Below are 14,732 nucleotides of genomic sequence, written 5' to 3'. Positions count from 1 at the left end.
AGAAGGTTTCTTAAAAGCCTAGAATTGGAGAGTGGGAAGAGTGTGGCACTGAAGAGAAGTTTGATGACCAGTCCTCCAGAAAAATATTCTCTTTTTATAGTTGCTGCGGCTGTACTGTGTCCTGGGGTTTCATACATGGTCACTGCACCATTTGCCATAAAGAGTCTATATGGTCTGTTTTAAAGCATGCAGACAACAGTAAGAATTTCCTGGGTTTACCTTCGTCCTATGAAACAAGTTCATTAGGTCATCCAGGTTCTATAAATACAGGTTCCAGAGCCGTTATGGCAACATAGTCACATTTTGCAAAGCTGCTAATTCTACCATTCAAAGTTCTTTCTCATTTTACTTGCCACTTTTAAAATGTTGATGGGTGACACTCTAGTACATATGCTAAATATTTAAGCAACTAAGATTACAACTGCTAATGTATCTTTGATTTTGATGTATTCTCCTGGTCTTAGGGGCCTTTGACTTCCTTTACTTTTGACCCTAGAAGTGTTTATCTTGGAAGCTGGATCACCTGAGCACAAAGATGAGAAAGTCATTGCCTATCTTTCCCTCATGAGCCCCTTTCCTCACAGTTGGTGTTTCTGACAAACTCTCTGACTTCTGTTCACCAGCTGCTCTGCTCCTGGGAGTAGCAAGTTCTTCATTGGAGAGGGTCTGGATTGCCTGTCTTTGCTTCTGATGGGCTTTGGGAACAGACAGCATCCTGGGCAGAATGGTCCCATCTCAAATCTGCATCTGGCATGGAATAAGAAAACCTTGCTAACAGTCCCAGCCTTTCATTGCTGTCTTCCTATTCTCAGATCACTGGGGAACCCTTGATTCGTCGATCAGATGATAATGAGAAGGCCTTGAAAATCCGCCTGCAAGCTTACCACACTCAAACCACCCCGCTCATAGAGTACTACAGGAAACGGGGGATCCACTCTGCTATTGATGCATCCCAGACCCCTGATGTTGTGTTCGCAAGCATCCTAGCAGCCTTCTCCAAAGCCACATGTAAAGACTTGGTTATGTTTATCTAATGTTGGGTCCAAGAAGGAATTTCTTCCTATCTCTGTGAGGGAATGGGTGGGAATGATAGGACAGGCAAAGAGAAGCTTCCTCAGGCTAGCAAAAATATCATTTGATGTATTGATTAAAAAAGCACTTGCTTGATTTACCTTTGGCGTGTGTGCTACTCTCATCTCATCTGTGTGTATGTGTGTTGTGTGTGTGTGTGTACATATGTGTTCACTCTCCTACTTTCTAAGTTTTAGGCTAGGTTGCTTTACCAACTGTTTACTTCTTTTTTGTTGTTGTTTTGAGACAGGGTTTCACTCTGCCACCCAGGCTGGAGTGCAGTGGCGTGATCTTGGTTCACAGCAACCTCTGCCTCCTGGGGCTCAAGCAATTCTCCCGCCTCAGCCTCCTGAGCAGCTGGGACTACAGGTGCACGCCATAACACCTGGCTAATTTTTGTACTTTTTGCAGAGACAGGGTTTTGCCAAGTTGCCAAGGCTGGTCTTGAACTCCTGGGCTTAAGCAATCCACCCACCTTGGCCTCCCAAAGTGCCAGGATCACAGATGTGAGCCATCACATCCGGCCCAGCTGTTTACTTTAACCATACTTTTGATTTTATTTTTTGACCAAAATAAACTAACCCAGGTAATCTTCCAGGGGCCACAATTCCAAAACCTCATAGTATTTCTTCCATTTCCAGCAGCTGATTAGAAGTCCAGGATCATGTGAAGTCAGGCAGGGTCTCAGTTCCTGATGGTACATTATGGACAGAGAATTCCATTTGTTTTCTAACCCATAATGAAAACCCACATGAGTCAACATGCGAACAGGGATCATTAATTTTTTTCCCCTTAGGTGGAAGGGAAAAGGCGCTTACATTGCAGGTTATAGAAATTACTGGGAGACGTCATAAAAAGAGCCAGGCCAAATTAGAATGTTTTTGTGATCTGCATCATGATGCTGAAAAGTAGCGATTATTTGGGAATTGGGTTTGAAAACTGAATTGTTGCCAGAGAATTAAACCAGGTGAAAGGTCCTTTTGAATTCAGATTGTCTTCTGAACATGGAGGCTGAGCATCTGAGAGCAGTCAAATCTACTTCCCCAAAGAGAGACCAGGGTAGGTTTATTTGCTTTTATTTTTAATGTTTGCCTCTGTTTCCAAGTGTCAACAAAACAGTGTGTGATCTATTCTTGGATTTATTTTGATCAGTATTTACTCAAACCCAGTCTCTCTCCAGGACGTAAAACTGAAATCAGATATGTTCTTTTTAAGCCCAAACCCTCTGCCTTCTAGATCCAATCCTTCACCCCTAATTTTATGATGGCTATAGCCATGGACTTCCCCAAGAAAAGATCACCCGGAAATAAGACCACCTGTGACAGTAACCAGCTTTTATTCATAACCTTAGCTTCCCAACTATTGAGCATTTTCTAAGTTCCCTGCTATGTCTTTTGGTCTCTGGTTTGATTTGTGGCAAACAGATGAAGTAACAGACTACTATGAAGGACCACAAAAACAGCAGCCTCTGGAAAAACCATTAGAAAGTCAGTGGCAGATCCAGTAAATAATGTCGCCTGCCTCAGCATAATCTGCTGCTGACTCAATTTAGTGGGCTCTAAAGTGCCCAGCCTCCTTCTGACCTGAGCTCTCCTGCCATCTGTGAGACTACCAGAGGTCTTATCTGCCGTCCACATGGCAACTGGGCATGAGTACGTGGCCACCTTGCTTCCCTCTTTGCCTGGTCCAAGTGAATGTCTGCTGCCTCTATCCTGCCTTGTCTTCCTGGCTCTAAACTAACTCCACCTACTCTTAATGGAAACTCAGTCTGGCTTTGTGTGTTTCTGGGAAGCACATGACTTCTGGGAATGGGCAAGGAAGAGGAGTGAAACAAAAACTGTCAGCGATGTGTGCCTGGCCTGGGATCCTTCTCTGGGTGACAGTGGCATCATGAATCTTGGAATCAGCTCCCCTTGAACTAGGGACAATTGTAAGCACTTGGCCTCAAAGTTGAGGTCCCTGAATGTTTGCTAATTGAATATGCATGATCCTTGCCCAAATATTTGTCATCCATCCACATAGATTCATGTGTGCATACAACATGTGCAAGTAATATTTGGGCTGCCCATGAGAACTAGAAGATTCATAGGGAATGCATATACCCTTGTCAGAATGGTTAGAATTCTGTTTTTGCTTTGTTTAATTCCAGAGTCTTAGCCTCAGCAGGTTCTGCTTTTACCTGTCAGAGAAATGTCCAGTGTTTAATGCATTTGGTTGCTGGGGCTTACATGCCAGCCTCCTTTGATATGTACTTGGTTTTTAAAAACCCATTTTGTTCTCTCTTGTTTCCTCTCTATTTCAGCCTAGTATCAGAAGGCCAGGCGAGACTACACCACTGCTCATCACCCTGCGGCGTGATCCCTGCTCTTAGGTGCTGGGCAGAAGGGAAGGGTGGTCAGGGTGAGGATGGTGAGGGAGGGCTGGTGAGGGGCTCAAAGGAATAGTTGGAACAACAGCAGTGTTATTGTAGTGTGGCAGTTTCTTTTATACATAGGTGGGAGTTTTTAAAGTGTAAGGGAAAAATTAATTTTTTAAAAAATACCATGCTTGGAGGGTGGGGGTAGAAATAGAGAGATACAGTATTATTTCTAAGGAATCGGGTTTTCATTTACTCTGGACTGGTGAAAATATTTTTTAAAGCCAGCGCACTAAGACCTCAGCTTTTATCTCAGAACCCCATGGGTTCCAGACCAAGAATACAGGAAATCAAATTGTTGTCCTGTGTGTCTATAGCTTGCAACAGGGAGGCTTTGATTACTGACCCTGGTTCCACACACTGTAAGATCAAAAAACCGTCTCCACATTTGAAAGAGATGTAAGGTGTATTCATAGGGACGGTGGCTCAACAAATCAAGCATACTGGAATCAAGGGGAGGGGGAAGGGAATGGAATGGAAAGGGAGGCTGATTCCCTTCCCCTGACTTACCACTGATTTACTAGGCTACCTACTCTCATGAGTAACCTCTCACAGCTACACAGCACATGCCACAATCCTATGCTCTTGCCTTCTTTTATCTGCAGTGTGTGAAGGGACTCTTTTAAATAAATGAGCAAGTGTCCTAAGCTATGTCATCCAAAGACTGTCCTTTCCATTATCAAATCCTGTGACTGGGATCACTCAACAGCACTGTGATGTATTATTTTCAATGAGGTGCCTTTCTTAACTGACCAAATGCTGCCTTGTTTGGCCCCTAAATCAATAAAATGTTAAAATTTGTATCCCCTGTTGTGGCATTTTTTAAGATAATCTAAGCTAGAAAAATGATACTGAATTCTGGACCTGGCTTGGAAGGAAAAGAAGCCCTTTCTTATGGTCACTGACAGCTGTGTGGTAGGGAGGTCCAAGTATGTGCACATAAGATAAGCTTGCAACCTCTGGACCTTCAGCTCCTATGCAGGCTTTTCTTGAGCCCAGAGACAAGGCAGCTTGGTCTAGTGGAGCTAGCACTGTGCTTGGAGTTTAGGGGACCTAGGACAAATCCCAGCCAGTTAGTTATTCATTCTGCTCCTGTTTCCTCAGCTGAAAAAGGAAATTGGTTATGCCACCTTCTTGGCCTTAATGGCATTAAATGAAATTTATAGGAAGAAGGTTTTTGCTCAGTACCTGGCACGCAACAGACAATGGATAAATGTTAGTTGGATCCAGATATACACAGAAAAATACCTGCTTCCTGCCAGACTGGATAATTGTTGAATGGGCACTTGTCCATAGTCTAGAAAGCCAGTGCTTCTAATCCCTAAGCCAGATCTTTGACTACCTTTTCAGTTGCTTCTTTAGCACTCTTTGTTGCTTCTCTGTGTGTCCTAGTTTAAATTCATTTCCTCTCCAGCAAAAGTGAGCTTAAATCATTTGTCCAAACTAAAGCTCTTATGCTTTTGGAAGGGCTGCCTTTGCAAGTGAGTTTTCCGAGAAATGACTGTTGTTCCCAAAACAAGAGGGAGCTGGCTGGAAGCACCACTATTCTCCTTTAGGCATCTTGTTACAGAGAGAGGCAGGATCTTCACTGACATATTAAATCCTGTTCCCTGAACCAGCCCCTCCTTCTTCTGCTCCACTTCCTCACCTCTGCAGAGTCACTTTCAGGTGTCAACCTTACTGATTTGCACTGATCTGTTTGTTCCCTGAGCTTTTTAAATGCCCTATGAAAATTTTCTTTCCTCCGTCGGTCATCATGCATCTAATTGCGGGGAAATGTTTGTCAAACCAGCCTGCGAAGCAGCATGGTGTAGTGAGAAGAATAAACAGAGAAGACTGGGTGAGCTATTGTTTGTTTGCTTCTTTGGGCCTGGGTTTCCTCTTCCAATCTGCAAACCAAGAATGCAGACTAGTCCTACCACTCCCAGAAGACTGACGTTATGCCAGGTACTATGCAAAGGCTTCATGTAACCCTCGACTTCAGGTAACCCTCACACAGTACCCTGTGGAGTCAGAACTGTCCTTCACTTTTATAGGTGAGGAAACCAGACTCAGAGAGGTGAAGTGGCATTCCTGAGGTCATGCATAAGAGGCAGTCAGGACTGAAACACAGTCTCTAACACTTATCTGTCCCCTTGACCTTGTTGCTGAAGTGATTTAATTATTTGCATAGCTCTGCAGACAGGAAGGGCTTCTCTGAATAAGAGCTCTTTTCCATGGACACTCAGCACTGCCAGAACTGATTTTAAAGAAGTCACTGCCGGCTCTGAGGGCCTAGGGTATGTGTCTTAGGATCTCCTGTGTGCACAAAGTGTCACTGATAGAACACAGCAGGATGGAAAGCAGCCTCTTCAGAAGCCTCACAAGTCTTTCCTCAGATAAAGACAGAGCGAGTCAGAAGACAGATTTCAACAGCAACTTCACCATGCGAACTTGGGCAAGTTATCTCACCTCATCAGTAGAATGGGAATGATCCCTACCCCTCAAAGGTGCTGATGACACTAGTGACCAAGATACTCATGTGGGTTGGACTGCCCAGGACACAGCAGATGCTTGGTAAACACAGATGGAATTCAGAGGGAAAATGTAGGCATTGATGAAAGTTGTCTTACTGACCATCTGGAACCAGGCTAAGGATCGCCTAGAAATCAAACCTCTGACATTATATGCAGAATTCTTTATGTGTTTTCATAATTAATAATAGTCTAACGTATTAAATGTTTAACTGTGTGGGAGGTTCTGCATGCATTATCTCATTTATTCTTCTCAATAACCCCATGGAGGTAAGTACTGCTATTATCTTTATGTCTGTGGACTCTGAGGTTCAGACATCTGATAATGGCAGAACCAGAGCATGAGCCCAAGTCTGGCTCCACACCCCAACCTCTTACCACTGTACCAATTGCTTTGACACTTTGCTGGGGAGAGAGGAAATGATCTCAAAGACACTCATGATACAGAAAAGGCTATGAGCCATGGATCTAAACAAAAGGAGAAACTCGAGTAGGTTTGCTGTGTTACAGTGAAGGACCTGCCACAGGTAAGAAGACCTTTTTCTATTTTGTCATCCTCTGTTGTTTCCTTATTTTTGGTACTCAAGCTCCAATGTGCTGGATTTGCATAGCTCCTAGAATCACCCATATTCCAGAAAGGCCGGAGGGGCGAGTTATGTTGGGGGAAAGGAGCTGGTTCCCATCCCCTGTCCTCCACGACTGTCTCCTGGTTTTGGAAAAGGTGGCCAGGGGAGGGTGTGTATGCAGGCTCTTGAGGCACAGGCAGCTCTCTCAGACTACAGCTCTGTGTGGCTGATGGTGTTGCATTATTCATAACTCCAGAGGGAGCAGTGTGCTTCTGATGTCTTGGGAATGCAGCAGCTCTGTCTTTAGAGTCATCCATGGCAGTGTGATGATGAGCTGCTCTCACAGAGGGCCCCTTCCAGGTACCCAGTCCAGATTGAGGTGCCCCCAGCAGAAAGCAGGTGGGAATGGAAAGACAAAGTATCAAAGGGCAAGACAACATGGGTCTAGATCCTGTGCAGATAGTCCTCAAGCCAATAAGCCAAACAGATCTGCACTTTGGGGGTAAAGTTGCTATGGAGCAAATAATTTGATTGTGTGGTGTTCTGTAAGGGTTTTCCAGGCAAATTCCTCTGAGCTTAGCTAGGAGTTCATTATGCTTCCTGTTTAGCTGGTCTTCTTTCTTCTACTAGATAAGAAATGCTTCATTTTTGGCCGGGCGCGGTGGCTCAAGCCTGTAATCCCAGCACTTTGGGAGGCCGAGACGGGCGGATCACGAGGTCAGGAGATCGAGACCATCCTGGCTAACACGGTGAAACCCCGTCTCTACTAAAAAAATACAAAAAATTAGCCGGGCGTGGTGGCGGTGCCTGTAGTCCCAGCTACTTGGGAGGCTGAGGCAGGAGAATGGCGTGAACCCGGGAGGCGGAGCTTGCAGTGAGGTGAGATCCGGCCACTGCACTCCAGCCCGGGCGACAGAGCAAGACTCCGTCTCAAAAAAAAAACAAAAACAAAAACAAAAACAAGAAATGCTTCATTTTTGGCCGAGCACAGTAGCTCATGCCTGTAATCCCAGCACTTTGGGAGGCTGGGGTATGTGGATCACAAGGTCAGGAGTTTGAGACCACCCTGGCCAACATGGTGAAACCCTGTCTCTACTAAATATACAAAAAAAAATCAGCTGGGCGTGGTGGCATGCACCTGTAATAGCAACTATTCGGGAGTTTGAGGCAGGAGAATTGCTTGAACCCGGGAGGCGTAGGTTGCAGTGAGCTGAGATTGCACCATTGCACTCCATCCTAGGCGACAGAGTGAGACTCCGTCTCAAAAAAAAAAAAGAAATGCTTCAGTTTCTACTGTTTTCCTTCTTGCCCTGGCTGTGAGGAAACTCAAAACTACGTCTTGTGTTCAGTTGTTAATCATTCCTCAGCCATGGTTTCTTAATGAAATTCCAACGCCAGCCCAATCTTAGTTCTGTGTTTAGCATTTTTGTACTCATGTGTGTTGTAAACTGCCTTGAGTCTATTTTGGAAGAGAAGCAGAGTGTAAAGGAAGGGCTAGTTATGCAGTGCAGGAGGTCAGACTGCAGAGAAGAAGGTAGCTTTGTGAAGGAGGTGGGATCTTGGTGACTCCATGCAGAGGGTGGCAGCATTCCAGCTGAGGGCACAGCACAAGGGAAGGTACAGCGGCCACTGGTGCTCTGGGCTGCTTTAATGTCAAGCGGGGGTCTCAAGCAGGGGTCCCCAACTCCCAGGCCACGACTACCACCATCAGGAGGTGAGCGACAGGCAAGTGAGCATTACCGCCTGAGCTCCACCTCCTGTCAGATCAGCAGTGGCATTAGATTCTCATAGAAGCACAAACCCTATTGTGAACTGTGCATGTGAGGAATGTAGGTTGCCTGCTCCTTGTGAGAATCTAATTAATGCCTGATTATCTGAGGTGGAACAGTTTCATCCTGGTCTGTGGAAAAATTGTCTTCCATGAAACTAATCCCTGGTGCCAAAAATGTTGGGGACTGCTGACCTAGAGAACCCCTACCAGAGTTCTTGGGAAATCTGTATCTGGTTAGAGATAAGTTTTCAAAAAAAGCACAGTGACCGTAGAAGGGAAGCTTTTCAACTCATGAATAATGTCAAGAATGCAGAAGAGCAAAAGACAAGGATATGTACATAGAGATTTGATGGGCCGCTTTAAGCTCAGCCCATGTGCCACTCTTCCTCCCTCCCCTAAACACACCACAGTCTGTGCTTTGACCATGAATCAGGCAATCCTTTGCTGTGGGGCTGAAGTGGGGGAAGTGCCTCAGTTTTACTGTCAGCTCTCTTTTTCAGTCATGTGTCTAGTGGTGTGGGCATGAGTTCTGGGGATGACAAAGATGGTCTGTGGTTAGATCTTGGCCCTGACAGTAGCTTACTGTGTGCCTTGAGGGAGACACTTAACCTGTAAGCCTCAATGAACTCATCTGTAAAATGAGGGTCATAGCACTCATCTAGAAGAGTGGTGAAGTTCATATGAATTGAGAAATAGCAGCTACCCAATAAAGGATCCTTTCTATGTCGTTTCCCAAGGCCATTTGCTGAGGAAAAAAGGACCTTACCATGGCTACCAGCTATTTCAGAATAGGTATCTTTACCCATTCCTATTCCTCAGTGGCACCTCATCCCCCTGGAATTCTGTACCAAACCCGAACAGGTTGCTTTTCACTGGGGTGTTTCCTGAGCTACCAAATGTGCCCCTGAGTGGAGATGGGAATCAGTGTTATCTTCCCCAGGGATGCTGATTCTACTCCAGGCTGGCAGGAGACATTGTGGTCCTGACACGGCAGCCAACCAGATAGTGATGGTCTTGTCACCCGCAAAGCTTACTGAGAGTAGGACATTCTGTAGTTGAAGATGAGGGGCACATCTTCAACTGCTGAAACCATACCTTGGCCTAGCTGTACCTGCTCCTATCTTGAGGCCAAAATAGGAGGGAGCACAAAGATCATGATGGGGTACATGTTCAACACCAGTGAGGTGCTGGAGTGGGCCGAGAGAGTCTTCAGTGAGAATATGTTGGCTCATGTTTTGGAAATTTTTGAAAATTGTCCTGTGGTAAGGGAATGAGAACAGTGCCTCTCTCTTCGTGCTGTTGACAGGATGAGTTCATGTCTATCAGGTGTTTTAGAACAGTGATGCCCATAGTGCTCAGTAAGTGTTTCCTAGCTAGCAGCTCTGGCTCAGCAATTCCAGTTTATACATGTACCCCAAGGAAATGACTAAGTATGTGCAGAAAGCATTCTTTATAATAGGGTTAGAATTGGAAACAACCTAAATTTCCAACAAAAGGGGAGATTGGCTGATTCATTCATGGGATGGAATCATATGTGATCACGAAATAAGTCATTTTAAGACAGAAAGATTTTATGATAAATGTATTAAGTGAATAAACAAAGGTTTTAAAACAATACAGAATGGAATTTGCTTTTTTTTTTTTTTTTCCCCTCGTGGAGACAGGATCTCCATATGTTGTCCAGGCTGGTCTTGTGCACCACCATGTCTGGGTAAAGAATGGATCTATTTTTTAAAGGAAACATTGTATTTTGGAGTAATTTTAAGTTTATAGAAAGGTTCTAAAAATAGTATAGAGAGTTTCTGTATATACTTCACCTAGTTTCCCCTAATGTTAACATTTTACTTGAGTATGGTACATTTGTCAAAACTAAGAGATTAACATTGGTACATTACTCGACTGACAGTATTTGGTTTTCTCTAGCTTTTCCACTAATGTCTTTTCCATCCAGGCTCCATTGCATTTGGTATTTTTTTTTTTTTTAATTTAAAAGTTTATGTACATAGAAAAGCATCTGGGTACATATAGGTGAAAATATTAACAATGATCATAACTGAGTGGTCGAACTAAGGGAGATTTTTGTTTTAAAATTTTTAGTATGTCTTCTAATTTTTCTGTGTTTAACATGTCACATACTTTTAAAATACAAAACTAACAACTCAGGCTGAGTTAGTGCCCTCTGATTACCACTTGTATGGCTATACTGTGTATGTTTAGCTGAGTCCTTTCAAGACTCAGCTAAAGAGGGCAATAAGTCTGCCTCATCCCTCTTTCCCTATCATGCAGCCCAGGGCCAGGCATGGGAGGAGGCACTGATAATGTCTAGTTCAATAATGGGTGAAGTCAGAGAGTTTATTGCTACCAACTCTCAGAGATTAACTAGTCTTAGCACTCTTTTGCAGCTTAAGGAAACCCAGGCTTATGTTTCCCCAGTTTAGTGACCCCAGCAGGACAGGACCTGTTTTTAAAGTTTGCAGTCTCAGGGCTGACTTTTATGCCCATCGCTGAATTAGTTGCTGTGGCCAGGTGCATGGAATATGCCTCTTGGCCAGTCTTGGGTCCACTGACCAGGCCTTTAGATGGCTTCTCAAAGAAAAGTCAGGGTTCTGCTATCCAAAGGAGGTAAGATGGATACTGAGAAAGTTAAATACAACATCAGAGCCATCCCCTAAACACAGGCATTTTAATCTCCAATTCTTTTTGCCATACTATACATCATGCTTGGGCTCCCTGATGAGAATAGTACCACATTAATGCTATTCATTGTTAAATCCTAGCATCCAGCACAGTACTTGTATATAGCAGGGACCTAGTCAACATATAAGTGAATAAATACATCTCTTGGTGACCTAAACAAAATCATTTAACTAGATGTTTAAATCAGAATGCTTTGAGTTGTAAATAACAGAAAACTGGCTTAATAAAGGACATTTGTTGACTCATGCAACTGAAAGTCTAGTGGAGCCCAGCAGTCAGGCATGGTGTGGTCAGGATTTCACTTATGTGCCAGTCTCATGATTGCCCCCTTGGTATCATCAGGCTTGTCTCTCTCATGGTAGCAAAATGACTGCAGCAGTTCCAGACATCACATCAGTACTCCACAACATCCAGAACAAGAGAGAAAATACAGAGACCCTGTATCACAGAATTCCCAGCAAAAGTCCTGAGAGTCACTGAACTGAATAAGATTACATGCCCACCTCTGAATCAGCAATTAGTGGCAAGGGTTGTTTACTGGCTTAGCCTAGATCATGTGCCTTGCCCTTATAATTGGGGGGATAGGGGAGGGAGAAAGTAGAATCAGCTTCCCTGAAACTACATGGATTCCTATTGGGAACTGAGACTTTGGGGAAGGGGAAAGCAGTCCGGATCCTGAGGATGTAACCAACAGGAATCCAGCTCGATTGAATACCCTGAATTGTGTGGCATAAATAAGGGCTGCAGGAGTTAGAGGGCAATGAGTGAAGGTTGCAGCAGTCAGAGCAGGGAGGCTTCATGGAGGAGGATGAGAGACTGGAGCCAAACCCTGAAGGGATAAAAGATTTGGGCAGTGGGGTAGGGAGGTGGAAAGGAAGGAGCATTTCCCATGTGCCAGACATAATGCTGAACCCTCTGTATGCCAGGCATGGTGGATCACCTGAGGTCAGGAGTTTGAGACAAGATTAGCCAACATGGCGATACCCCGTCTCTACAAAAATACAAAAATTAGCCAGGCATGGTGGTGCACTCCTTCAGTCCCAGCTACTTAGGAGACTGAGGTGGGGGAAATGCCTGAACCTGGGAGGCAGAGGTTGCAGTGAGCCAAGATTGTGCCACTGCACTCCAGCCTGGGCGATAAAGCAAAACTCCATCTCAAAAAAAAAAATTCTCTGTATGCATTATCTCAATTAACCCTTACAGTGACCTGCAAGTTTGGTATCATCATTATCCCCATTTTACAGATGAGAAACTGAAACCCAGGGGTCACATAGTAAGTGTGGAGGTTGAGACTGGGACCCAGCCTGTCTGGCTGAGAAGCTTGTGCCTAGAGCTATGAAGCTGGTGAGTAAAGTAGACAGTGGTCACCTGGGAAGTTTGCATTAGTGAAGGAAGTGGCCTGACCTCAGGTCATCACAGAGGTAGTGCAGAATGTGAAGTTCTTCCCTCAGCTGTGCTGATTTCAGGGCAGCAGGGATCAGAACCAAAGCACAGTTCCTTTGAAAGTTTGCCAAACTCTGACCTTAACTATGTGAAACCTTGTGCCTTCCCTCCTCACCAGATGGATTCTTCAGACCAGGTCTAGGTCCTGGTTCTGCTCCTCACTTAGGTGGCCTTGAATGTATCACTCACACTCTTTGAGCCTCAGTTTCTCCATTTGCAAAATAGACACAGTAATACCACATTTATTAATTCAACAGATTTACTCTTGCCTTATCTTTGCTGGGCCTGGGAGACCAAGAAACAAAGATGAATGAGACATTGCCTGCCCCCAAGGACCTCTCAGTCTAGCAGAGGAGATGGGTATAAAATCGGAGAGACTTGTGGAGAGCAGTGGAAAACAGATCAGGAAGCAATCAACTTAGCTTAAGTGGATCTGGGAAGGCCTCAAAGTAGGGAACATCTGAGCCACACCTTGAAGGGTTAGTAGGAGTTTGCCAGGCAGCCACTGAGGGCAGAGTTTTGTGAGAATCAGATAAGCTGTGTCAAATTAAGTGTGTTTTATAAATTGGGCTGCCTTTCCCTTCTAGGTTCATACCTCAGCTTGCATTGCTGCTGTAGGAAACAAAGAAATGCCCTAGAAACCCCTCCCTGCGCCAAGAGTTCCTAGAATTAGGGACCGGGGAAGAGTTTTGCCTGCATGCTAAAGTCTAGGCTCATCATCTTGCCACACAAGGCCTGTCTGGCTTCATGTTTCTCTTAATTTTACGTTCACGCAAAACAACCACCTAGAGTTCCATGAAATCAGTACCTCCCTGTTTTTCCTCCTATGTCTCCTTCCTCTCCACATCCATCTGGCAACCTCTAATTTGTCTCCTGGAAATGTGATTGGCCCACACTCCACTCATGTAGCCTCTGCACTCTTTTATTTGTAAATACATGGACTCATCTTCTCCAGGGGACTGGGGCTCCTTCAAAGACAAAGAGTAGGTCCCAGTCTCCACCCTGCCATGCCTAGCACCGACTGATCAGGGCTGCATCTCTGATGCAGGGATGGGTAGTTAGAAGTCTCACTTCTTCCACAAACACTGAGGTTCTGCCACAGGCCTGCTGGCATCGAGTCAGGCAAAAAGAATTCAGGAAGCAAAGGGTACAATCCAACCCTGGAAGCATTCACAGTCCAGAGAGAAACTCACATGTAAACAGTCCATTGTAATACTGGGTGATGTGTGCTGGGATGAAAGGATATCTGGAGCATGAAGGGGACACAGGAGAGATCAACTACTTTGGGCACACGGGAAATTGAGCAGGAATCTGCTAGGTGGTGAAAGAAAGACACTAGAGCTTGTACGAGGCACGGAAGCATGAAAAAGCACAGCAGGTTCCAGGGTCAGTATGCGTATGGCTGAAGGAACTTGGGAAGAATGGAAGTGGGTGGGAGAAGCAGCTAGGGAAGCAGGTAGAGGACAAGGAAGAGCAGACCTTACTGTCATGCGAAGGGTTTGGACACATTTTAGAGCCCGTTATTGAAGCTTTTCAAGCAGGGAAGGGATGATGTAGTCAGTTTGTGTTTTAATGTGGAGTAGGAGAGAGAAGCCAGGGGTGTTCTGTTAGCCCAAGGATTTTGGCCACTTAATAGTATTAACAACAGTTAACACTTAACTCTGATTACTCTCTGCAGGCCCCATTCTAATTACCTTATGCATTTATTTTATTTTATTTTTTTGACATAGAGCCTTACTGTGTTGCCCAGGCTGGAGTGCAGTGGCATAATCTCCACTCACTGCAACCTGCACCTCCTGGGTTCAAGTGATTCTCATGCCTCAGCCTCCCAAGTAACTGAGACTGTAGGCACACACCACCATGCCCAGCTAATTTTTATATTTTTAGTAAAGATGGGGTTTCACCATGTTGGCCAGGCTGGTCTCGAACTCCTGGCCTCAAGCAGTCCACTCACCTTGGCCTCCCAAAGTGCTGGGATTACAGGCATGAGCCACCATGCCCAGCCACCTTATGCATTTTAAATGATTTCATTCTCCTAGGGCCCTATGAGACAGATACTATTATTCTCCCTTTAAAGTTCAAAAACTGAGGCATAAAAAAATTAAATAACTTGCATAACTTGGTAAATGGCGGGCCTGACTGCACTCTGACTGGCGCACTTCAGGGCCTGTGCTTTTAGTTACTGTGCTGGGTAGGATCTCATCATCGTCACAGTAATAATGATATGCTAATGAACATTTGTCGAACTCATATTC

General features: G+C 44.8%; 1 protein-coding gene across 8 annotated transcripts in view; it reads left to right on the top strand.

Annotated features, from left to right (window-relative positions):
* AK2 (adenylate kinase 2) overlaps positions 1 to 6,211 on the top strand; it is a 29,080-nt gene extending 22,869 nt beyond the window's left edge. For 4 of the 8 annotated variants that reach the window (XM_011974087.1, XM_011974084.1, XM_011974090.1 and 1 more), the window contains one exon: positions 813 to 5,331. In XM_011974087.1, the coding sequence (XP_011829477.1) occupies positions 813 to 1,034 (222 nt within the window). In that variant the 3' untranslated portion in view covers positions 1,035 to 5,331. Of the gene's footprint in view, positions 1 to 812 lie in introns of all 8 variants that reach the window. The other 4 variants (XM_011974088.1, XM_011974085.1, XM_011974091.1 and 1 more) reach the window with 2 other exon arrangements.
* Positions 6,212 to 14,732: the final 8,521 nt, after the last annotated feature.

Source organism: Mandrillus leucophaeus, unplaced genomic scaffold (assembly GCF_000951045.1).
Source record: "Mandrillus leucophaeus isolate KB7577 unplaced genomic scaffold, Mleu.le_1.0 Scaffold141, whole genome shotgun sequence".
In the NCBI taxonomy this organism is placed as follows: Eukaryota; Metazoa; Chordata; class Mammalia; order Primates; family Cercopithecidae; genus Mandrillus; species Mandrillus leucophaeus.
The sequence above is the reverse complement of the archived record's forward strand: the minus strand, read 5'-3'. Positions and strand labels throughout refer to the sequence as shown.